Source organism: Physeter macrocephalus, chromosome 1 (genome assembly GCF_002837175.3).
Source record: "Physeter macrocephalus isolate SW-GA chromosome 1, ASM283717v5, whole genome shotgun sequence".
NCBI lineage: Eukaryota > Metazoa > Chordata > Mammalia > Artiodactyla > Physeteridae > Physeter > Physeter macrocephalus.
Window position 1 is genome coordinate 90308804 of NC_041214.2, and position 26286 is coordinate 90335089.

Below are 26286 nucleotides of genomic sequence, written 5' to 3' on the forward strand. Positions count from 1 at the left end.
TAAGGGATCCATTAGTGACCAGACAGATTCAGAGCCCATCTTGGAAGAGGCTCTGGACTGCAGAGCTGAGCAGCTGTTAAACTAGTGGAGAGTTGTGCACACTCCAGGGAAGGTACCAGATTGTTCACAAAAGTGTTTAATCAGCACAGTTTGATCACCTGCGCTGAGCCATGACAATCAGCGGGCTCTGTCCCTTTATCTCACAACAGAAACTTCAGCTTAGGTTAGAGGTGAAGGGGCAAAGTGTGCAGGGCTGCACTCTTACTCAGCATATGCCCCACCCTCACCTCGAACCTCAAGCCACAGTTTACCTCGCTGCACTGCTATCTGTTGAATATGTTTCGCTAATATTTCCTAAGTTTGTTTAACTTGTGTGATCAGATGAATCAAAAAGTATTGCATAAATATAAGTTTAATGTTAAATATAAACAATCTCACATTTAATGTTATTCATAGCCATTGATAGCCTGTTTAGCAACTAGGCAAGGACACTAAGCAGTCAGTGTGTACAAGTGAAATGAACATGACTTGAACACCCCCAAATGAATGTTTAGACTTTGTCTTGTTTTGGGTACTCCCCAATATCTATAACCAGCACCAATGTCGACGGCTTACTGAAAAACAATAGCAACAAAATTACAGCTAAATTTTTTTTAGGGCCCTTCTGATGGGTAAGGCCTCGCTTATCCCTTAGAGTATGGGTTTAGGGCCCAAGAAAAATCACAAGTCTTCCCCTTCCTCTTCGCTTGGCATTTGAATATTAAGAAAATGACAGTGTGACTTAATAGGGAGCTATGAAGACTTGGATTCTTTGGCTGTGTTACTAATTGGTTTGTGCAGGTCACGAACTTTTGAAAGCTCCAGTTTCTATAAAACAAGGGAGTAGGATAGAACGAGATTTTCTTGGAGTGTGAAAAAAGCATAGAAAGCACAGAATACACGTATTTTGAAGCAAGGGGTGTGTGGGGGGGAAGGAGTAGGAGAGGCAGCAGAGAAGGCAGCTGCCGCCTGGCAATGTGGCCTCCAGAAGGGGCTGTGACCTGCACATCCCTATTCTCACCACTTGGTGGAGCCAGCTCCTCACCTTGTAGCTACAGATCCACCCTCTGTGTGTTTCAAGGGGTTGTCAAATCAATTTAGTGAGTGGAAACCAGCATTAAAAAGGAAGGAGAATGGAACCTAATCCAAAATATCAGAGTGCATCCACATAGTGAGGGTGTTATTTTGGAGGACTTAATTTTCCTCTTGTATATAATGTATAAGCATATGCATAACAGGACATGATATATAATTTTTCTTTGGTTCATGATCAAAAATATTTGAAAAGCACTTTGCTGATGCTCCTGCCTGCAATAGGACTCAGGGAGGTCTAGGTCTTTATCTATCTCTCTCCCTCCCTCTCACCCTCGACCCTCCCCCTTTCTCCCTCTCTAGTGATCTACCATCTCCCTCTAGTAGTGCCCCCCCTTTCCCCTCTTCCTTCCTCTCTCCTTCTCCCCATCTCTTCTTTCCCCTTGTTACCACTGTTCTCACTTCTCCTCTATCCAGGTATTTTACCCCACTTTCCCACTCACTCTGTCTCTCCTGCTTTCCTTCGTGCTCTCCTACACCACCATTTCTGACTCATAGCATCTCCACCCACCACCTCTCCCCTCCTGAGCCTCAATCTCATAGACACAGATGTGACAAGACACAGTCTAAGTAGGAGTGTGACGGTCAGACCTCCCCCATCCTTGACCCAGGATTCAGACTCACTCCCAGACTCCTCCCATTGCCTCTTGGCCTCCCTCCTAGACTTCACCACTCTCCTCCCTGAAAGGGCCTGTGTTCAAACGCTCCTCCATCATCAAGGGAGCCGTGCCTGGCTGTACAAATCCCACTGGCTATTTAAATTTCATCTCAAATGCCCCTCCTCTGGGAAGCCTTCCTGTTACTCCAACAGAGACTATTTTCTTTGTTCCTCTGATCTGCACTTGTGCTCACCTCTACCCTTATCACCAGTACCTCACTGATTCCCAGAACTCAGAGGGCAGAGCCTTGGTTAGACTCCTCACTGGGTACCAACTCCATCTCCAAACCAGTGCAGGGCTGACCCCAGGGTGGAACTCCTGGGAGATCATGGAAGTGTGGGCCTGGTTCGGTGGTTCACCATGCCGGTGGCATCTCCCATCATTCCCCCCCCGCCCCTTGTCTTCTCCTGCCCTGCTGCACACCACCCTCTGCTCCCGACTGACCCCGGATACCTGGTGCCCTGGAAGGCTGCCCTGGGCCTGGCCAGTGTCCCAGCTCAGTCCCACTTAGCCCTGGCCCTGGCCCTCAGCCTCGGGCCAGGGAACACTAGGCTGGTAGGGCAGTGGGTGGTGGCCAAGTCCAAATCTAATAGCTTCTGGCCGGACCTGGAGGAGGGAGTTTGCAGAAGGGTTATCCAGCCCTGGTTGTTGGTCCCCTACTTGTCTTTCCAACCCTTGCTGAAAACTGACTTATTTCAGGTCATTATTGTAAGGGTGTGTGACCTGGATGACACACCTATGGAAGAAATGGGTTGAAGTGTTCCTCAAATTTGTGGATGCACATGGAAGCTGGTTACATATGAATCAAACAAACCAGATTTGGCAGTGCCAGCTGGTGGTCTATGGAGTAGGGGAGGGGGAGAGAGCACTGACGTGGGAAACCCAGCCCCTGGAATCTACACCTAATCTTTCAAGGGGGAGATGTCACATATTGGGTAAGTCACTGGCCCCTCTCTGGGTCTCAGTGTCCTTATCTGTAAATGGAGATGGTTGTACTTGATGGTCAGGAAGACCTGATCCCTGCCAGCAGAGATTTTATAAAAATGTTATTGCCCAGACTCACATATGGCCATATCTCCAAAAACTGAAAAGGAAAAAGTAAAGTTCAGATTTAACCAAAGGTGATGAGCATTTTAAACAAACAGCTGTCCTTATCAAAGCTGAAAATCTAATACAAGGCAAACTGAAAATAAATGATTTTCCCACATCATGAGCTGTAGGCCAAAGTGGGGAGACAGCATTAGCAAAATCATTACCGTTTGGGGGATCTATTTATGGCACATACTACCTTATCCGAGCGCTCCCAGAATGCTTAGCAAAATGCAATAGAAATGGATCTAGTTTTTGAGTAGATAAGTTTCATGATCTTTACATTTAGTTCTATAATAAAGAGATATAGTATGAAAATAGGGAGAGTGGAGGGTAAAACCTAAGTGTCATTCCACTTAAACCTCCAATTTGTGTTAAAATCACTACTTGTAGGTATTAAATTCTACATAGTGAATTGTCCTTCTTTATAGAAATTTTGGTACTTGGGAATTTCTCCATTCAACACCCTATAGAGACAAAGGTCCTAGAGAAAGATCACATACATACAGCTACTCGTGATTGTCATTTTTCAAAGTGACACCATTTAAAAGGATCAATACTAACTAGCTGAGATATTTAACATATTCACCCTTGGTGTAGGTACTAATTTCCTAGTGACTCAGCTAATTTGGTTGTGCAGGCAGTGTCAACCTCAATCTCTCTGTCTCCCAATCTTCCTCCCTTCCTTCCTCTTTCCTTCACTCTCTCTCTGGAGTACAGGCAGATAACCTGAGCTATGCACTAGAAATCAGAAGAGTCTGCTTCTTGTCAGCACTTAATTATGAATTTGAAAAGATGCAAGCAACTGGGGTTAAAAAGAATCTTTTGATATTTTCAAGTTAAAAAGTGACCATTTCAGAAAAGTATTCCTGAAGAGCAAATAAGTGTTTGGACCACTGTCTGGTCTTCCCATTAAGAAGTACCCAGGGGCTTCCCTGGTGGCGCAGTGGTTGCGCGTCCGCCTGCCGATGCAGGGGAACCGGGTTCGCGCCCCGGTCTGGGAGGATCCCACATGCCGCGGAGCGGCTGGGCCCGTGAGCCGTGGCCACTGAGCCTGCGCATCCGGAGCCTGTGCTCCACAACTGGAGAGGCCACACAGAGGGAGGCCGGCACACCACAAAAAAAAGAAAAAAAAAAAAAGTACCCAGGAAACTCCTTCATTTAGGCATGAAAATGTTTTGCTTGTCTAGAAGGTTCTGATAGTGATGGGGAAAAATAATGGTTTTGCATGTCTTGAGGTTTTCATAAACAAAAGACTGAATTATGACTTGAACGGCATTAGCCATAAGTCTGAAAATTGTAATTCTATTTTAAACCCATCCATCCAACAAATATTTACTTAAAGTTTACTGTGTATCAGGCATTGGGGTTATGCAGTGAAAGACATGGTCTCTTATGGAGTTCACAGTTTCTGCATTTTCAAAGTTGGCTTAATTGCCATTTTATCTCTTACTTATTAGAGATTTTAGAGGTGTTACGCTTTCTACATTAATCAAACTCTCTATGGCACAAGTAGACAGCATAAATTATGAACAGAGTAAAGCCTTAGTTCTCCAGATCCTGTAGGGAATTAATATACAGCTTGATTTTCTTGCATGTTCCCTTAAATTGTGGATTATTTAAAACATTTTTTGGTGGATAGCTTTCTTAATGCATTACAAGTTTCGTGCTTTCGCATGCAGAATATATCAATGATTCAGGATTATTACTAATATATTAGTATGCTATATTTTAATATATGGCTGTGTTGAGCTCTATATTGGGACATAGGATCATGTGCACCAATATAGAAGAGCCCTTGACCACTATGATTTTTTGGGTTCTTTGGCCTTTCTTTTTTTTGGAAGTTTTTCTTTCTTTCCTCTCAGGTACTGGTGTCAAGCCACTTGCTCAAGTTCTTGATTCTTATTTGCTGCTTCTAAATTGCTATGGGCTTGGAAACAATCTAATCAAGAAGTAAAGAGGCTTACAGGGAGGATAGAAAGGAGTTCCTATGGAAAGATAAAAACTTTATCCTTAGGCTGTCTCTTTGGGTTGCTCAGAGGCTGGTTTTTATTTTCTTCCTGTTTCTCTAATGTTATACATAGGTAACATTTGCTGGGTAGCTGTGCTCTTGAACACTGAATTAACTCCTCTCTACAGAATGCAACATTCCATAAGGTTTAACTTGACTTTTTTATTTTATGGGTTTCTTAGAACTATATTTTGTAACTGGTAGGTAGATTGCTAGCTATTTAAAAGCCTACCAAACTGCTTGCCATGACTTATTGGAGTGATACCATTAAACCAGAAAAAGGCGTGGTTATGCTAGATATTTTGTTAGAATTGGTCAATTTTGAAATGAAGAGTCTTTCCCCTTATACATTGATTTGGCAAAAACAAGCCTCACAGGAAGTACATGTATTGATCTCTAGATTTCTATACCTTGTCAATTTGGTAGGAATATGAGGAAAGTGAGCCTTTTGATTAGACCCCAGAGATCATAAATCAGAAAAGAAAAGTAACATGACTTACTGCTTTCCAGGCCGATGTCTTCCCAGATATCCTGGGGAGATGGGATAATACTCAGCTGAGTTCAGATGATGGAATTTGGGGGTCAATGGTCAAGATGGTTTTATTGGGATCTTATTAAATAGACATGAGGAGAGAATATTTCTATGTCTGGAGATTTCCAGACAAACCATATAGAGAGTGTTAAAATTTGGATTAAAAAAAAGACTGGGAACTTTTATCAAGTACTCCAGAAAGTCAGAAGGTAATTTCACCCTAGAGCTTACTGCTTTCATAATCTGACAGGGGAGCTACATATTTTACGTTCTCCTTAAACTAATGCCATTTGATGACATTACAGGGGATTAATCATCAGGAGAGGACAAGAGAGGAGTGACTCTCCACCCCTTCTTTAGACCTTTTAGAACTCAGGATCCTTTTATGCCCAGCTCTTCCCTCTTAGTCATTCTTAGCAAAGGGCCACACTGAGGTCTCATTTTCTAGAGCTGGGCTGTGCAGTATGGTAGCCACTTGCCACCTATATTTATTAAACAAAGTTTAAAATGCAGTTTTCAGTAACAATAGTCACATTTCAAGTGTTCACTAGGCGCACATGACCAGTGGCTACTGTACTGGACAGCACAGACACGGAACATTTCCATCACTGCACAGGGCTCGATGGCGCGGTGCTGTTTTAGAATCTTGCCTCAGGGGGGCTGCTACACCGGTGCCCACTGCCTCCCCAGGACCTCTCCGAGCTGGCAGTTTCATCTTCGGCATGACTGCTTAATTCAGTCAAAGCCTTGACTAGCCTGACCCTAGGACTTCCTCCGGACTGTATCCTACAACACTGAATCTCTACCTCAACCCTTCTCTGCAACAGGGTCCTGAGAGAACTCTAGGACTTTATGTCAACATTATTTCTCATGTCTTGAGGTTTCCTCTATTTGTACTTTGGAAACTGAATTATTTCCATAAGCTGGTTATGTAACTAATCAACCAATGTTCTTGCTGACCCTCTGTTAATGATGGAACATGTTTAGTATGCTGTGGGAAAGATATTTAAATCAAGTTGGGAGCTAGAAAAAATGAATTGTGAGGTTTTAGGGCTCTATGATTCTACTGATTTCAACAAAACATAGAGGGTTGATTGATGTTCTCCCCTATAAGCTGTCAAGAAATATGTTCCATTAGATAGTTAGCTTGATTATCTATCCATCTGTTGTTGTTTTGGTTGCGGGTGGGGAAGATGAGGTAGTTAAGGATGGAGGAAGTATTTAGTTTGAAAGAAAACTTCAGTGGAATTTGAAACCTAAGGCCCACAGAGTAGAACGGTTAGCCTCAGATGAATTCTTATGTCAGGATTCCCAACAGTTTTAATGAGCAGAAGCTACTTTTACTTCCTCAAGGCCTGGCTATCATTCTGATTGGGTCTGAAGATGTTGGCAGGTAGGTCCCTCAGGACACTGAGGAGACACACTGCTGAATACTTGACTTCACCCTCCACTAGGAATTCTGGACCATTGCAGAGAAAGAGGCCTGAGTGAGAAAGAAGTCTGACAGCCACTGACTTAGAAAATTTAATGGGCAATACTTTACCAGGCAAGATTTCCCAATCAGCTTTGGTCCACTTGTTGGGAAAGCCCTGCTGTTGGGTATTTAAGGCCCTGAGTGTGCTCCACTGAAACCCTCCGCCAACCTACTTGTTATGAAAATCGTAGATCTCCTGGATGTTGCCAAAGATGATATGCTCCTTATTAAGGATCCCAGGGGGGATCTCCTCCACACCACTGGTCATTTCCCACAGGTAGGTCTGTAAGACAGCAACAGTTCCGTCACTGGCAAGCACTGCCACGTAAAATATACACAAAACAAACAGGGCTTCAAACCTGTGGGGTAAGGCTCAGACTGGGAATGCATGTAGAGCCTAAAAAGTGAGATGGTAAATAAGCAGAATGGAAAGAACGAAAACCTGAATGTTCCATTATTGTGAACTGTTGCTAGGGAAATTCACATCCCAGACTTTAGCAAGAACACAAACTCCACAGTCTTCTTATTTATTAAATGTGTTTGAGTTTGACTGTGTGTCGGCGGGAGGATGCAGATTTTTAGACTCAACTTAAGTTCATTGACTGTGTCATAGATTTTATTTTCAATTCAAGTGTGTTATATGCTTTTTTTTTTTTTTTTTTTTTTTTTGCTGGGCCTAGTTCCAGTCTGAGAAAAGTTTCTTTCCAAAGCACTTTAAACTCCCATGCAATTATTATTGACTCTGGGAGAAAGATGTCCTCTGGTTGGTTTTTTATTCTTCAAGCTCCGGGAGAAAACAGAGTACTGAGCTCCTCTCCAGGACTTGATGTGGCAAGGATGTCGGTTTCTAATACAGCTGAGAACTGATGACCGCAAGACTTACCTCTAAGCACTCGTGTAAGTCCCTCACATAAGCCTTCTCTGTCTGAAGCAGTTCTGCCATAATGAATCTAGAAGGAAGCAAATGGGCTTTTAGTTGGTTAGAGACATAATACCTCCCTTCCTTCAAACTTCACTGCCCCCACCCCAGCATTTATGACATTCTTGAATGTCCTATTTTTCTACTTTACCAATATACGTCTCTTTCTTTGAGTCTCTCTCACTCTGATCATTTGCTCTGGGTCCCTTCAGCATGTTTGTGCTCAGCTAGTTCCATACTCTCTTCCCCTTTCCCCTCCCAGTTCTACCATGTTGTGATTCTCTGCTGATATGCGTGTGCTCTCAGGTGCACATCTGTGTGTGTGTGTGTGTGTGTGTGTGCACATAAGCTTGTAGTGCCACTAACACTCATTCTCACCAACTAGACACCAACTCAGCTTCCTATGTTTCTCTTACTGTAGCTCCCAGAATGATGATTCCTGCTGAGTAGCATTGCTGACTTACACCAAAACAGTTCACAGTCCCACAGGTTAAACCAGGTTTAAAAGCCAGAAACAGATGCCCAAGACACCACCACCGAGACTGGGGGTTAGCAAACTTTTTCTGTAAAGAGCCAGAGAGTAACTACTTGTGGGCCATTCGGTCTCTGTCACAACCACTCAGCTTTGCTGTTGTGTGTGAAAGAAGCCACAGACAATATGTTAAAAAAGTAAGTCTGGCTGTGTTCCAATAAAACTATTTATGAACAGAAAAGAATTGCATCTAATTTTCACGTCACAGAATATTCTTCTTGTTTTGATAGTTTTCAACCATTTAAAAATACAAAAAATAATTTTTAGCTTACAGACTTTATAAAACAGGTGGGGGACCAGATGTGGCTTGTAGGCCATAGAGTGCTGACCTCTGGCTTCTAATGGGGTTATTTTACATCACAAACTGATGTGCAAGAGGCTGAGCATGTGATCCCAAGCACAGCACAAGCTAATGATATTAAGTGACTACTCTTCAGTCTCCCAAAAAGAGAAGCTGTGCTACACATACGCAAGGGGAAGGCTCCTTCCTCCTTGGACCCCTAAACAACACAATGTACCCATGCGGGCGTTCAACTCACGATGCGTGGCTTCACTGCAGTGTACCTACGTCACTTTCTTTCTTTGACAAATTTGTTTTAGAAATGGTGCTTCCTAGCTGGCATGTGATATGCAATAATATCTAATTTAGCACAAAATATATTTTTATATATTTATCTTAGATTTTCCATGTCAATTTTTCATGGAACTTCATAATGAGAATCCCTATTTACAAGGTGTTCCATCACATAAAAATTTTGAAAAAGATTATCCCGAGTGTTCCCTGTTGGAGATTTCAGAAGAAATATTAAAATGAACAGCATCTTCTCCTGAACCTTTATCTTGGTGGGATTTTCCTTAAAGCAAACTTTGTTCTAGCAGTGGCCTTTCTATTAAATTATTGATTTTAAAAATTCCCTTTTGCAGGAGTTAATGAGCCACTCTCTTGCTAGTCTTGCTCTATTGGTAGAGTGGAAAGTCCATGAGCTTTGAAGTCAGACAACCAGGAATTGAATTATGACTGTCATTTCCTAGAGGCAGGACTTGCTTCTTCAAGCCCCAGACTCCTTACTTATAAAACGGCTGATCACACAGGGCTGCTGCAAGGATTAAACAAGATCCTATAAGCAAAGTTCCTAGTACACTGTAAGTGCTCGGTAAACAAAGAAAGAAGGAAGAACAGAAGGAACGTAATCTCACTTGCTTTGAAAAGTTGTCTTTGATTTTACTGCCTTGGCTTCTGGCATGCCTCTAACTTCTCCCTTTTTCTCCATCTGCTTCCTGCAGTTTTTCCTGTTTTTCTTCATAATTTAGCTCCACTACCCTCTACCCCATTGTGTTTTACTTTCCACCCACCCTTTACTGTCCTCTGGCTATTTGGTGTCTCAGAGACAGCCCAGCAGGAAGATCTGGCCATGTGTTGCCTCCTCATTTCCCTCTCTGTTATGGGTTGAACTGTGTCTCGCCCAAAATGCATATGTTGGGTCCCAACCCCCAGTACCTCACAATGTGACCTTATTTAGAAACAGAGTCATTGCAGATGCAATTTAAGATGAGGTCATACTGGAGTAGGGTGGGCCCCCATTCCAAAATGACTGGTATCCTTAAAATGGGGGGAAGTCGACACAGGCCTGTATTCAGGGAGGACACCATGTGAACATGAAGATGGCCATCTGTAAAGCAGGGAGAAAGGCCTGGAGCAGAACCTTCCCTCCCAGCCCTCAGAAGGAATCAACCCAGCCAACAACTTGATTTCAGACTTCCAGCTTCTAGAACTGTGAGACAATACATTTCTGTTGTTTAAAGCACCTGATTCATCATACTTTCTTACAGCAGCCCAGATGAAACATAAGCTCTGACTTCACAGACCAGCTTGAGTTTCTTCAGTTCCAAGGGACCTATGGTCCTACTTTATTTTGATAAAATCAACTACAGAGGACTTCTTAATCTTAGAACACACCATTTTTTTCCAGCATTACCCAAAAGGAATGTCAAAACACTCTTCATAAAGCCCTTGCATATCTCTGGCTATGTGTAACTTTGTAACACTGATATAAAGAAAGCAGAGTGATCAAGACACAGTTTGTGGGCTTCCCTGGTGGCGCAGTGGTTGAGAGTCCGCCTGCTGACCCAGGGGGCGTGGGTTCGTGCCCCGGTCCGGGAGGGTCCCACGTGCCGTGGAGCGGCTGGGCCCGTGAGCCGTGGCCACTGAGCCTGCGCGTCCCGAGCCTGTGCTCCGCAACGGGAGAGGCCACGGCAGTGAGAGGCCCGCGTACCGCAAAAAAAAAAAAAAAAAAAAAAAAGACACAGTTTGTAAGGTTGACATGGTTCATTGTTTCTTCTGTCCAATGCCCTAAAGTTCTTGGTTAGTGTGAAATGTGGGTGGAAGCATCATGTCTGTCCATTCCAACCTCTGTAGGTGGTCATGGGGACACAGCAAGCTGTCTAAAGGGACAGGTGGCAGTGAAAACCAAGCACAGACATGAGGAGCCTGCCAGTCGGTGGAACCGTCTCATGCCCAACCCCCCACATACTCTTTCTTCCGGGCTGATTTCCGCTTCTCTTCATTGACCTCATGGTTGGCATCCCGGAGCTTGACCTCACGATCTGAAAGGCTTGCTGGGATGATATCCAGCTCCAGGTCCTTGTTATCCTACACACAGAGAGATCGCAGAGGTCACCTTGGAGATGCTTTGGGAAAGCAACTCACCAGAGTTGGTGGAGGTGGGGGAAGGGAAGAACAGAGAAAGATATTACGGAGAAGGATGAGAAGATGGGGAATCCCACCAACTGCTACCCACAAGCACTCTTCTTCATGGGATAATTTTTTTTTCAAATAAGAAAAGTATAAAATGTTCAGGTCAAATGTTCAGGGATAATATCCACAACAAAGAAAAAGAATGTACACATTTGATAATTCGTGTCATATTTCCTCAAGGACATTGGGCCTGATTAGATCTACACACACACACACACACACACACACACACACACACACACACACACACACACAGAGAGGTCCAAGATTGATGATTAACCATTAAAACAGATGTGAAACAGAAATGTAAAAAGATATAAACTTTCATTTGTCAAGGGAAAATAATAAAAGTAAATATTTTTATTTAAACAAGCAACTTCCCTTGGAAATAGAAAGCTAAATGATAGAACAATTACTGAATTTTCTAATTGCCCATCCATGCTTATTTCAACCACTGTTTGGTATTTATATAGAATAAAAACCTCTGGAAAAAAATCTCACAGGTTAAAGCCTGGGGGAGACCCCAATCTTTGTGGTTTGACCATTTTATTCTCTAGTCTGCTCTGCTTCAGAGTATGAGCCTATTTAAAGATTTAAGAATTAGAAATCCTAGGATTAAATTGCCAGTCTGTATTTAGCTCTTAATTCATAGGTTAATGACCCCTATTATAAAGAAGAGATTAAAAGTCAGTCTTCCTTTGCTTCCTGGCAAATAGTACTTCTTTTCAGTTGAAATGTCAAATAGACTTTATACAAATTGCATACCTTATTCTTGAAAGAGCACTATTATACATACTGAGGACTCTAATCATTTGCTGATTAACATAATTGGGTGGAAGACAGTACTGATGAAGCCAAGATAAAGGGTTTAATCCTCAAAGTCAACAGTTAACTCTACACATAGAAAAACTCCGTTCTATAGCCACAGGCCCTACCCCTGGCCAGCCAATTTTGCACTGTATATACCACCAGTCATGGGGAGCTGGAAGCCAATGGCTCAGCAAGATCCAGTCCCTCCAGGAGAAAGACAACACAAGGCAAGTGCTCTAGGGGTCAACAGCTCAGGAAGATTCCTCTGCAAACCCAGCTTCCCTCCACGGCAATGAACAGCAGTACTGAGGGAGGTAAGAAAGGAGGATGTCCCAGCTGGGCAACCCCACACCTACCTCTGTGTTGACTCCAAGGGCTTTCTCCAGAGAGTACCGGTACTTTCCCATCCTCAAGGAGAAGTCTCTGTAATGCTTGTCCACCGTGGTCACCCATTTCCTGATCTCTGTGGCATGAATGTGGCCTTTTTCCACAAAGCTATCGGCCAGCTGAATCAGGAGTTTCACCTTCTCCTTTGTTTGCTGCCCCAAAAGATGGTCGTAAGTTACTAGCTTACCTTTACTATCATGGCCCTTCACTCCAGCCCTCTTTCCTTCTTCACAGAAGCCATAGATACCCCAGAGCCAGACTGCCTCCGTTTATATCCCAGTGCTGTCACTTACTGGCTGGGAGGGCTTGAGCAAACTACTGAAACCCTCTGTGCCTCAGTTCCTTCATCTGCAAAATAGGGATCATAATAGTATCTATATTGTAGGGTTGTTGTGAGCATTACATGAGTTGACAATGTAGGATGTGTCTGGAACACAGTGCTCACAGTAAAAACTCAGTAAGCAATAAATGTTAGCCAGTATGATTATTGATGTAAGAATCTCTTTCATTAATATAGCACTTTATCAGTTTACAGAGTATGTTCATGTTACATCTGAGACTCATTTGAGTCTTAAAGCATCCCTAGGAGGCAGGTGGAGGGAGGTGGTATGGGTCTCTTTGAAACACAGATTGAAAAGGCTGAGGCTTAGAAAGGCTTAGGGCTTGTCCAAGTTCATACAACCTGTAAGTGATAGAGCCGTTTGCCTCTGGTCCATAGTTTCTAGTTCTCTCCCTTTACTCTACTAGCCTGAAGAAGGCTTTCTAAACATCAGATAAGTTGGCACAGCCAGGATCTACAGAAATCTAACTAGCAGATTTTTTTTAGTTTCCTTGAGAGAGAGAGAGAGAGAGAGAGAGAGAGAGAGAGAGAGAGAGAGAGAGAGGAGTGAAGGAAGCTAGTGTCCATCACAGGGCTAAGTGAGGTGGAGCCCTGACATGGGTCAATTTCATTACTAACAAGAGTGTGTTCAACATCTACTCTGTCCACACCACTGTGCAGAGGGCTGTGGGGAAAGACCTGGGGGGGTAAACAAAAGAAGAAAAAGAGATTTCCGCCAGACTGTCTATATCTCTAGAGGGACAAGATTTTCACACAGAGTAGTTCAATAACTCAGGGCATTATGTAATTGAATGTCAATATAAGAAATATGTATAGTTAACATGGCAGGAATTTTAAAACAGGAAAAAAATGAAGGTGGGCTGGCAGGGGCAGAAAACGTGTCATGGGGGAGGTGGGACCTGTGCTGGGTAAGATATGGAAACGCAAGGGCTATTCAAACAAGCAAACGCTTGCTTATCTTTTATCCTCAGTTTGGGTTTTGAAACTCTAACATCTGTCAGGAAAACCTGATAGATTTTAAGAGAAAGGGAAGAATATTTACATAATATTCTGAGAAGTAATCTTTTATCTTTTGGACTGGGGGAAAGTAGGTACAAGGTTTGGATCATGCTACGATCTGGGTAATTGAGGGAAACTGAGACAGAAAATCACTGGAGCAAGAGCGGAACAGACAGAAGAGCCTTTCTTTCTTTATGCCACCACCCTCACCCTTGCCTCTCCAGGCTCACCCACAGCCCCTCCCACGAGAGGCTGACCCTCTCAAGAACTGCCAGAGGGAAGCTTCTGGCCAGAGAGGCAAGCAGAGAGAACTTGGCCCCCCACGGCCAGGGCTCCCGCTCTCCAGCAACTCACTCAACACCTTCGAGCCTCTCCTACCTCAGCACGATGGGCTGGTCCCCAGGGCTGGGAGATAAGGGGCCAGAAGAGCTTTGGTGTGAAGGAAAGAAGGTGGGTATGAGGACAGGAGAAACACCTCCTTAGCAACGAAAAGGCAAAGAATAATGGCGCTGGGACTCGGTTAACACAAGATACCTGGTATTCCAAGGACTTCTATTTCTTGCATTTAGGGCTTCCCCTCTAACCCGGGAAACAATTTTTCTTAGGTCTGTCATTTACTTAAAACAGTGATTAATTTTTGTAGCTGTAATCAAGAAATCCATCTTCATATAAAATCTTGGAAACACATATTTATTCTCTGCTCTTGGTAAGGAGACTTGAGCACGAGATGGGGGTTTATAGCCAATTGGTAGCAGCAGTCCTACCAGAGCAGCCCTATAATTTTCTATCAGAGGGAATGATATCCTAAAACATCAAAACTGATTCAGAGTCAACAGGGATAGTGGCTTGTGAGCAAGATCATTCCAGGTATGTGTGGGACCCAGGGGGAGCAAACAGACAGTGAAACTGGCATCGTAGACAAGCTCTTCCCCACGTGGCCTCACCTGCCCAGGTGACCACCTCCACTGCTCTCCGTGGCCCCGAAATTCCAGCCATGTTAAGTAAACCTCACCTGCCCCGCACAATGTGATGAGTGGCTCCTCCTCAGCCCTGCTTTCACCCCAGTGGCCCTCCCTCACCTCTCCTCCTCCCCACAAGCCGAGTGGGAGATGCCCTGCCCAGTGTTCCCACAGCAGCAGTACACACATGCTGCTACTTCAGCGTGTATCACGCTGAGTTATTTATGTCTCCTTCATTAGACCATGCGCTTCTAAGAGATGAGTGTGATCTTATTCATCTGTAGCTCCAATGTCTACTATGTATACCATAATAATAATAATGTTGAGTAAATGGATGACTGCGTAATGATTGTGCTTGGAGGTGAGTAAAATTAGACCAGCAAGAGTTGAAGGTTTACACGGCGAAGAATTAGATGAAAAGATTTGACCCCAACCATGCCCACGGCCCCTACTGAGAGCAGTCTGAAGTGATTTCTTATACGTGGGTGACTATGGTGGCACGGTGCGACCCGCCCCATGCCTGGCTACCGCTGATGAGATCAGAGGTAAAACTTGTCCCACGAGGGCATCCCATCAATGTGCAGCCAGTGACTTCCAAGGTGTCCTGGCCTAGAAGCTCTGACTAAAAAGGGACAGGGGCAACATGCTGGGTCAATTAAGCTGGTTTTTCTGGGGATGTGAACTGTAGAGACAGGGGACTGGGTGGCTGGTTGGAGAGTAGAAGTGAAAGCAAATAGCAGAGGAGAGAAGGGAAGCTGAATCACAGTGGTGGTAGTCATGTACGCCTGATCTCCTGAGATGAGCTGACCCGGAAACATGGCTGCTGGAACTGCCCTGGTCTCGGGTGACATCCCAGTTTTCATCTCCAGAGGTGAGACTATGCCACGTGTCTTGTTCTTCCCATTGGGCTGAGTCATTCAGCTTTTCCTGGGCTCCTTCGAGGTCCAGCCGCACAGCTTCTGTCTTCTTTATTTCCACATACAGCCATACAAAATCTTTTCCCCTTCTAAACTTAAGCCAGCTTGAAACTCAAATCTTGCCACCAAGAAGAGTAACTTATACAGACTGATAAAGTGGGGGTCAGATTGTAGAGGTGCTTGCATGTTAGGTTCAGGAGTATGGACATGATCTTGTGGACTTTTGGGGAATATAATTCACTTGGGCCTGGAAATTTAGAACATCTCACTTATCTTGGGATTCTTGTGTTCCCTAGTGTATATTTTGCCCTTTCATTTTCAATTCTATGTTATCTGCTGGAAAAGACAGAGGTTAAAAATAAGGGTTCAGTAGTTCTATTTTTTAAATTTTTTCTCTTCCTTCCTTCCTTTGATCAGTTAATATTATATCATCTTCCCCTAATCAGAGCACCTTACTCCGAATACAGTTTGTAAAAAACCCTTTTGGTATCTCTTGAAAATCTGACAAGTCTTTAAAATTTAGCCTTCTTGACATATTCTCATAATCTAATTGTAAGCATCCAATTGGCCTTTCATTGCTGATCTGCCTTGTACTTATTGATATATTCTTTGGGGGTATGGAATTATTGTGCTCCCTGAGTGGGAAAACTGTTCCTTGAGATGTACCTTCATATTCATTCCACAGGAGAAAGATTTTGTTGTTAAATATGAAAAACTAAACCTTTCAAAAATGTCTACCACATGTGAGCTATGTTCATTCCTCTTAAGAGTCTCAGAAACAGAAACATGCCCATCTTTTATCTGAACTGTTTAGATTCTACTTTTCTCGTAGAAAGCACCTGTCTGACAAGCCCAGTGTTCCCTTTCCTGGCTATCTGAATTCAAAGACCTAATTTAGTTCAGCTAAAGCTCCAGTCACTTTCATTATCACTTAATTCTCTTTTGTTAAGAAGAATCTATTCCAGTTTATCTCATAGCTTCTTTCACTTTCAGAGATAAAATTATCAGTTTAGAAAAGCATTTTCTCAACATCATTACTCATTGAGAAATGTAAATGAAAACCACGATGAGATACCACTTCACACCCGCTGGCGTGGTTATACAAAAAAGACAGACGACAACCAGTGTTGGAGAGGACGTAGAGAAGTCAGAACTCATATACATCGCAGGTGGAAATGGAAAATGGGGTATGCACTTTTGGAAACAGTCTGGAATTTCCTCAAAAAGTTAAATATAGAGTCACCACCTGACCCAGACATTCCACTCTCAGGTATATACCTAAGAGAACTGAAAACATATGTTCACACCAAAACTTGTACACAAATGTTCACAGAAACATTATTCACAGTAGCCCAAAACTGGAAACAATCCAAATGTCCGTCAACTGATGAATGTATAACAAAATGTGGTTTATCCATACAGTGGAGTATTATCCAGTCACAAAAAGGAATGAAGTACTGACGAAGTACTGCTACAACATGGATGAATCTTGAAAACACTCTAAGTGAAAGAAGCCAGACATAGAAGACCACATATTATATGATTCCATGATTCCATTTACATGAAGTGTCCAGAACAGGCAAACTCATAGAGATAGAAAGTAGATTAGTGGTTGCCAGGGGCTGAGGGGAGGAGAAAAGGGGAGTGATTGCTGATGTGTATGGGGTTTATTTTGGGGAGGGAATGATATATTCCGGAACTAGACAGTGGCGACGGCTGTACAACCTTGTGAACGTACGAAAAACTACTGAATTGTAAAAAATGGAAAACAGAAGAATCTAAAGAGTTTTGCTATTAGAAGAAATAGAGTTCTTCTAGATGTCAAGATGATTAAGCTTTCCTATCACCATGTACCTTGACCACTTATAAATTTTGAAACCCACAATAGGAAAGTATCATTGGCATTCTTCTAACTGGATTGTCCACAGCATACCACAACAAGAAAATTTTGTTTCCCTCTTATCCTCATCCAAATTCTCTTTATCTTATTTTTATTCTCACATTTGTATATTGCTACATAGAAAGTACTTTTTTATATTCAGTGTTTCTTCTACTTGATCTGTTTCTTTGGAACAGAGTATAATAATTCAATATACTCAGGATACTCTGTTGCTCTGTTCAATCATGAGGGCCACCATACTTACTGTCGTGTGGTTTAAGGTCAATTTGGTTTCCATTTCAAATTCATTTTATTGGTTATAAAGATTAAAACCAAAGATGGCTGGTTAAAAGAGGTTTGCTTCTGGTAAGTGGGACTGCAGCTGGGCCGGAGGCTACTGCCTTTCATCAGAAGGTCCCCAGCTGGATTTGTTATCTTGTGGATATTCTCATAACAAATAGCCCTGAAACTTGGAAATGATAGATGGGAGGATGAAATCCCATTAAGAGAAATAGTTAAGAGGAAGAGAGAACAGAGAGAGAGTCAAAGTAAAATAATCATATTAAATAGAGGTTTGGGGAGGAAGCATTGTTGAAATTTACCCAAACTTCTTTTTCTCTTATGTTCTCAAATATCTGTAGCCTCCCTTCAATGCATAAGATATAGTTAGGTACGTGAATAAAGCATGGTTCTTGTCCTTTGGGATCTTGCAGGCTCATACAGGAGATAACACTGCGCACACATCCTGCCGGGAGGACAAGATGGTCCAGGCCAGGTGCCTTAAGGGCTGCACAGACAATGTCTGCAGTGCAGGGATAGGCCGATTGTATCCGGCTTGTAGGCAGGGACGCAGAGGAGGAGGCACTGAAGTGGGAAGGCGGGGTCTTCTTAAAAACTACAAACTAGAGGGAAGGGAAGGATATTCTAGGCAGAGAAATAGTATAGAAAAGATACAGAGGCAAGAAAATAAATGATGTATCTCTTGGAGGGTAAGAAAATAATATCCATTCAGCTGGAGCATAAAATCCGCATAAACACATTAACTGAAGATACAGTGGCAGTGGTAAGGTGGCACAGTTGTAGACATGGTTGAGTGTTGCCTAAAGGCACTGCATAATCATTAAAGCTCTTGAGCTGGGTGGTAATCTGACCAAAGTAGTGTTTTAAAGATGAACGCCAATGAAGGGCAGGATGGGTTGGAGGGAAGGAAAGGCCAAAAGCATGGAACCCAATTAGGGTGACAACAATGTGAATAGAAAAGAGAAAGACAGGAAGATTGTAAAGGAAGGATGAATTAAATTGACTGAATGACTCTCCACATTTCCACTTTGGTGATGGACAGACTCTGATCCTAGGAAGTTCTGGGTATCTGCTGTGATCCATCCTACGTGAGTAGGATCACCAGTGGATCTGATACTATTCAGCCTCTTAGTGGTTCGTTGTTGACACTATTTGGAGAGGGGCAGATAGGTGCAAAGTGGGTAATTCAAAACCATTTTCATTTGGATTTGAAAAGGGTTCTGTGCATCTGCCACCTCCTCTGCTCTAGCTGGTATTGAAATGAATCTCTTATTTGAAATGACAGTTCTTCACATTGGGTGAAAAGGCCCAAAAGCTCACAAGTGTGCAGGGGAAGGCTCCCCACTATCAAGAGTTCAGAGTGTAGGATTCACAAAGTGGATAACCACTTCTGAAATACCAGCTCAGGAAGGAGGCTAAGGGCCTAATTTTGTTGCAGCAGATTAGAAAGAAATTTGCTGTAGTGCCAGAGGGATCTCTGGATAAGGTAAGCATTAATATGTTCCCCACCCCTGACTCTCACAAAAGCTCCTCTCATCCTGGGAATAGCATCTGCCCTATGTGGAAGTGATGCCAAGGATGGTCCCTCCATGCAGGGAGCCCAGTGTGAGGGACAAGGATGCTACAAAGAGGGAACTGAGACGTCAGATTTCACTCAAAGCCAAGGGTCCTCAGATCAAATCCTGGCTGGGAAAACAGATGAAAATGAGATTTCCTTCTATTATATTATTTTCATTCTCCACCTCGGTGTGAACGGGGGTGTGAGGGTGTGTGGTATGTGCACCAGTGCATGTTTTGCTCCCCAGAGACCTCAGCCTGGCTCATTTGCAGGGCAAGGCCAGAGGGAAGTAGTCAGCTCCAGAACCTGCTTTGTGAACCCACCTGTAGCCACTGGCCCTTCCCAAAAGGTGGACTTCCCAAGCCATTCAAATTTCAAGAATATGTGGCTGATATTCCTACACGATGTGCATTTCATATGAATACATTGCTTTGCCTTATTTGGTCTGAAAGCATACAGCAGATTCCAGAATCTGGAGCACGAAGATGAGTACCATTTGGAAGCACAGCGTATAGGAGTTGAGTTCCTGCGTACAGAGGCTCTACCAACAGCTGCATCTCTTTGGATGTTCAGGTCTCAAAGGAGACGATCCTACCTGTGTGCCCCCCACCCCCACCCCTTGCCTCTGTAGTCAAGCATTTCTGTGTACAGAGGCTGTTCTCCCTCCCGCAATGTGAAATTGGCCAGATTGGGGAGTGCTGGGTGGAAGGGGAGGGCTCCGGGATGCTTCCTACCTTGGCAGGCACCCTGAACTCCCCATATTCCTTCAGCAGCTCCTGGGTCTCCTCTGCAGTCTCCCCCGTGGAGGTATGTGTTGAGAGGTAATATTCACCTGTTTCTTGGATCCAGTCTAGCGCCTGCAGGAGGAAACAACCCACTCAGTGCCCCAAAAGCAAGCTGTTAGTAGGAAAACATGCCATGCTCTGACGTGAAGGTTTGTGGTTTGGGACAGCATGATGGACCTAGGAAATGCTGGCACGATTCAATGAGTACGTAGCTTGGAAGTTGATTTTATGGAAGAGCCCTCCCCTGTTAGACCTGGAACAACCCACCAGCAGAGAGAGTGTCTTGTCCATTAGACTGGGGACTCTTCTAGGCCAGGCCCAGTGTCACTGTGAGTTAGAGCAATCTGCCCCCAGCATCTCCTCCCAACTCCTGGTACCAGACTCTGAACAGAGTGCCTGGTGAAGGCTGAACAGCTGGTCAGCGCAAGGATGCTTTCTTCTTTTCATCCCCACCTCCCATCTCTACGCTGCCTGCTCCTATGACCCTCTTCAGGACTGTCCCAAGTCTTGGTCATCTAGGCCTCTGTATGGTCCCCAGAACTGAGGCAACGCCGGGGAAAGCTCTGAACATACCTGCTTGGCGCTTCGCTCAAACACCACGTATTGCTGGCACTGGTCTAACCGCCGCTTCTTCAAGGTCCAGAAGTGCAGGACACGGTTCTCCCTCTGTAAGAGCTCACTCAGGATGGCTGCAGGGCAGAGAGACAGGCGCTGGTCACAGGAAGGTCCTGAGCAAATCTGACCGGCCGCTTCAGCCCCACTCCCAGGTGCCAGATAACTGAGACCGTCAAGTCTCCCCATCGGACTGATCCAGCACCAGAAGCAAGGGAGCAAAAACTTGGTCCAGAGAGAATTTCCCAGAGATCAGGGAGACTGGGGGAGGGCCTGTTGATGAGGTTCCATCAATGAAGGGGGGAAGAGGATGTCCCCAGGGTGACTTAAAAGTGACTCTGATTCTCTTCATGCCAAAGATAGTCCTTGATGATAAGAGACCTTGGGAATTATCGGTGCTGAAAGTAATAGCTAACATAACTGGCGCCTGGGAGCCTGCAGAGAGTGAACGGACTTGACAGGAACACCAGCCACTCTTGAGGGGTTCTAGGAGAGGGCCAGAGGGGACAGCATGAGGACTGGGGTAACTGCACGGATAGCCATGTCACTTGCCACAAGCTCTGTCCCATACAAGGGGCTGTGCACTTAGCACTTCAACAGCACAACCTCAATTTTAAAAGCCCTAAATTATGGGCCTAGGGAAGCTATGTTGGAATCACGTCATCACGGAATCATGTCTCTAGGCCCAAACTTCCATGCTGGTTGGGACCGATCATAAGAAAAGCTAAAAGCTGTTCTCACGTCATCTCTAATGAAGGTGAGTGAGAGGATGTGTACAAGGCACGGGGCACCACGGTGGCCGTGGGAGCTGTTTGTCCATGTCATGTCCCTCCCTCTCTCTACTTCTGTTGTTCCAGAAGCAGCTGGTTATGTGGATGGATTTCTGAAGTGTCTAATAGTATGTTCTAAGCTTGAAGCAATAAAATTTATTTTGTATTGTTTGCCTCCTGCTTCCTGCTAACTATATTAGATACTAATAAAATACACAATAATGATGCTATGGAAAGTTAACACTTATTCAGTACTCACTATGTGGCAGGTACGTATTTTCACAGTACCGCAGGATGCATGGACCACTATTATCTCCATTTTACAGATGAAGAAACTGAGGCTTAGAGAGGATAGGAAACTCAACCAGGATCAGTCAGATAAAGGGGTAGAGCTATTTGACTTAAGAGCCTGGGTCCTTAGCCACCTTGGTCTACCGAGTTACTGGGGCTGTAAACCACAAGTTATTGTGCCCTACAAAAAAGGCACAGCCCAAATTGCAGTGCTTGTACTTAGAAGATTTTGTTGATTTTGTGTACTTTTAATGCCCTATGGAAGTTTGCCTCTCTAAGGACAGAATCTGTCTCTCCTCTCTTAGGCTGAGAGCTTTTATGGTCCCTATTATTCACCTCTCCCTATATCTCTGCCCTTATTATGTAGCTTTTTAGTTCCTCCCCAAAGAGAAAAAGTGTACTTCCTCACTCCCGAACTCAAGCTCAGTCACATGACTGTCTTTGGCAAATGGGCTGTTAATAGACAGGACACAAGCAGGGGCTTGAAGTGTGCTTGTGCACTTGAGCTTGCCCCTTAAACCTCTGCCATCACCTCTGTAAGAAGTTCTCCTGGGTAACCGCTGCCCCTTCAACCAAAGTCCCAGAATTAATCCACATGGAGCAGACAAGAACCCACCCTGCAGGGAAGGGGCCAAGCCAGCCAGACCTGCAGCCTCAAGCAGAACCGCATCACTGAGCCCAGCCAAGGCAGCTGGTCCCCAAGCCAACACAGTCATTGAATGATAAATGCTTATAGTTGTAGGCCACTGAATTTCAGGGGTTGTTATGCAGCAATAATTGCTCCTGTAACAAAAACTTAAAATAAGTGGCACTGGCTTTGGGTCCAGGCAGCAGGTGGAAAGGAAATGGCTATAGGAGAGATTGTACGTCCCTGCTCAGGTGGAAGCTTCAACTGGGCAAAGACAGTGAGAACCTGTGTTTCCTTTATTACTCTTTTTGTCTCCTAGTCAGAGTTTTGTTCACTGAGGTCCCTCTGTGGTGGCTGAGAGAATCAATCCAGCTCAGGTGAAAATCCTAATGAGTTTCAGGTTTCATTTGTGCCCCATTTGGTAAACTTTCTTTTGGGCAAACGCTGCCCTGGCCCCCAGGAAGGTGTGGTACATCCTGCTCACCCTGGGTGGCTGCCACTCTCGGCACACTGGGGCGGGGGCGGGGCGTGTGCTCTCTCAGCAGGCAGCTGGTCTCACCCAAGCTGCCACCTGCACTTGGACATCAGAACACAGGCTTTGAAAAATCTGCAGGAAGGAGAAGGTGACATAATGCTAGCCACCCACAGGGCCCCTCGGCTGCAAACAGGGTGGCACATCTGGAAAAGGAATGCTGCTTCCCTCTTCTCTGTAGGGATCTTTTATTACTAATTTTAATTCTTCCCAGTGGCCGCTGATCTTCGCACCTCCTGAGTTCCTTGAGCAGGAGAGAGGCCCTTCCCAGAGGAGGTCAGAGCTTCCCTCTGTCTGCTCGGCAGCTCACCAAGCCTGTCCCCACTCCTCATTCCAAGTCAGCGCCACTTCCCTCCCTAGCCTTGGTCTCTGGGGTTGACTAGTGGCCATGTACTGCACAGTGTAGATACATAGAGACCATCTGTCATTTCATAAAATTCTATTAGCGTTGTTCTAAACTCTTAAGATAAATGCAAAAGCTCTGGGGAAATTTTATAGTCATTTTTCCATTCCAAATCTTGATGCATGTTGAATCGCCACCACCCACACCATCCCACATCATACTTCTTTTAATCCAAGGAGAAGAACCAGGAAATCTGAGGTCACATGAAGACCAGGTACCCAGGCTCTGGTCCATGCGGCTGAAGTGGCTCGAGGCCGGCAGGGCTTACACTGACCTTTCACTTGCTGCTCGGGTCCCCGGGTGTGGCTGGCGGCACTGGGCATGCTGACATTGTTCCTGTGGATGTACTTGAGAAAGACCTCAGCGTTCCGCCGTGCCAGGGTGCAGGCCTGAGAGAGACAAGGTGAGAAGCCCCACACGTAAGTCCCGGTCTGGTAGGGGCACATGATCTAAGACACTGGAGAAGGGGTGCTGGTGATGAGGCTTCTGGGGCTCTGGGTGAGCAGAGCCCTGGGGCAACTTCCAGTTTATACATACTCCAGTTCCAATGCAGGAGACTCACTCACTCTTTTGTTGAGTAAAGAAAAGCTCCCTGTGCCTCTTCCCTTTCCATCACAGACAAAACCAGAAATCAGCCACCCTTTGACTACTACATGTTAATTCAGCGTGACCACCTGAGAGTGACTCTCAGGTTGGTTTCCCTCTGCCACCAGAATGCCTCGTATATGACCACTGGTGTAAGCCACTTTAACATTAGCTTAATTTAGACTTGAGAAAGCAAATTTAGTGATCAAACCTACTAACCGTATGTTCCAAATCTAAATGGAAATTACCCACATTTTAGAAACATATTTGTCCATCAAACCCACCCCCGCCTCAATAAGACTAATAAAGATCCTATTGCTGGGAAATATCAGTCATGTAAAGGGGTAAGAGCCATTGTACCACCCCCTTCAGACTCACAAGAGTGGTGGGTAGCAGAGAGGACAGGTCTGTCCCATGCTATTGTACCCGATCCAGGCCAAGCAAGGGCAGGAGTCATGAAGCAAGTCAGGGCTAGAATCTAGGTCTACTGACAGAGTACTTCTAGTTTCTCTCAAGACAAGAGATTTTCTGAATTTCTTTAAAAAGCTGTATTTTTCCTGATGGTAGAGGTAATACATGCTAGTCCATTAGTTTTCAGTCCACAGTTTTCAGAATTAAATTATCTCTAGACAAAACTGTTAACTTTTAAACGTCTTTATACTTAGCATCTGATTCTACAAATCATATGGTAAAAAAATTATTTTAAATGTTGCATTCCCAACAGTGGCTTCTGGGAGCTCTGGTAAAAGACTTCTAGTGGGTCCTTCCACTCTGAGGCCCATGAATTTAACAGCTGGACAGTGGTCCAAAGCTAAGGAATCCAAAATAGATCAACTAATGTATACACATGGAGAGCTCGATCTTCTGTCCATTGGGCTTGTAATTCCCACAACAATAAGGAGTTTTTCAACTATGGTTTTAGGCACATATGGAAAACATCAGAACATTTTCTTTTTTCCTTCTTCAAAAGAAACATTTAATTTTATGAAGACATACCTTTATACTTCTATTTAAAATATCTGACATGCCTTACATAAATTGCTTTGTTTTAAACTTCATTTTGTCATAGGGAAGACTTTTAAAATCATCTTAAGCCCTGTATGGAAGAATTTCTATTTAATCTTATTAGTAAGAGCTGATTACTAAGAGGTCTGATCAAATGTGGGTACAGATACCAGATAGATGGGAGAAGGGCAGGGAGAGGTCATCTTTAAAAAAGAATAAAAATAAAACTTAAAGAGGTGGTCAAGTAGAGAAAATCCCTAATAAAAGAAAGGCAGTTAATTACAGAATTGTAGAAAATCAGTGGCAACATGTCAGGATATAAAAATTCTCTTTTGTGCTTTCAGAAACCTGAAAGGAAGCAGAACATGAAAGCAGGGAATCTGAGAGAAAATGGAGCCTTTAGATAAGTTTTAACACTGGAGGCTCTGTCAGAGAGAAGATCAAAGGCAGGAGGAAAGAGGCTTAGGAGAACTTCCCACACCAGCTGAAAGCTGTTCAGAGCAGGACTGTGCTTCCTCTCTGGGAAGCTAAGGCTCTTTTAAAAACAAAACAAACAAAATAAGGTATCTCTCTCTTCATACAGCACAATAAACAGTGTTGCATTCATTGGTAATTGGTAATCGTTAGACTGATAAAAAAAATAAGATGTCTAAATGTATTTCTTTAACTCTTGCCCTAAATTTTGCATCATCCATTTATAAAAGATGTATTTTAAGAGTTTTCTATCTAGGCTTATATATTTCAATTAAAATATTTTTATAGATAAATGAAAGTAGGTATTTTTCTCAGTTAACATCAGTGGGATATCAGGATATTTGTACATGGCACCAGTAGAAATGAAGCATCCTAATTGCCTAATTATACAAAAAAGTGCTGAGAGAAATAAAGAATGTTTGAAGTGTAACCTTTCAACTTTTCAAATTAACCAGCCAATATCCCCTCTACAAATGCCCCCTTTAGATAAGAAGCTAGAAAATAGAGGGGTATGGGAAGCCCACATGAAGCAGTGAGAGAGAGAGGGACAGAGAGACAGAGACAGAAAGGAGGAGGAGGAGGAGGAGGAGGAGGAGGAGGAGGAGGAGGAGATGGGGAGAGTGAGACAGCAGATCAAAAACAAGGCTAAAGTCCCAGACCTTGGATGACAATGTGCTCTGACCTTAAGAAAGGCCTCCTTTTGTTCCAAATGTTTACTGATGAGTGGAATGACGTGGTCGATCTCTGCTGCTGGCCCCAATTTATCTCGTCCACCGCACCAGTCCTCATCTCTCCGGTATTCTTGCTCTAAGCTCTCCAGGACACTACAGACCTAATGAATCATGGAGGAAAAACTTAGTAAATTAATCATTTAAAGGTCCTATTTTATGAGGACCTTTAGCTAAGAGACTCCTACAGAAGTGACATTTTTCATTCAAAATCTAATT

At 43.9% G+C, this 26286-nt stretch overlaps 1 protein-coding gene across 6 annotated transcripts in view; it reads right to left on the reverse strand.

Moving 5' to 3' along the window:
• Positions 1-26286, reverse strand: part of KALRN (kalirin RhoGEF kinase) — a 683571-nt gene that overhangs the window by 264284 nt on the left and 393001 nt on the right. For all 6 annotated transcript variants that reach the window (XM_055084868.1, XM_055084895.1, XM_055084874.1 and 3 more), the window contains exons 18-25: positions 26022-26171; positions 23550-23664; positions 20613-20728; positions 19989-20111; positions 12272-12454; positions 10882-11000; positions 7783-7849; positions 7073-7182 (exon numbers count right to left, since the gene is read on the reverse strand). In XM_055084868.1, the coding sequence (XP_054940843.1) occupies positions 7073-7182; positions 7783-7849; positions 10882-11000; positions 12272-12454; positions 19989-20111; positions 20613-20728; positions 23550-23664; positions 26022-26171 (983 nt within the window). The remainder of the gene's footprint in view (positions 1-7072; positions 7183-7782; positions 7850-10881; positions 11001-12271; positions 12455-19988; positions 20112-20612; positions 20729-23549; positions 23665-26021; positions 26172-26286) is intronic.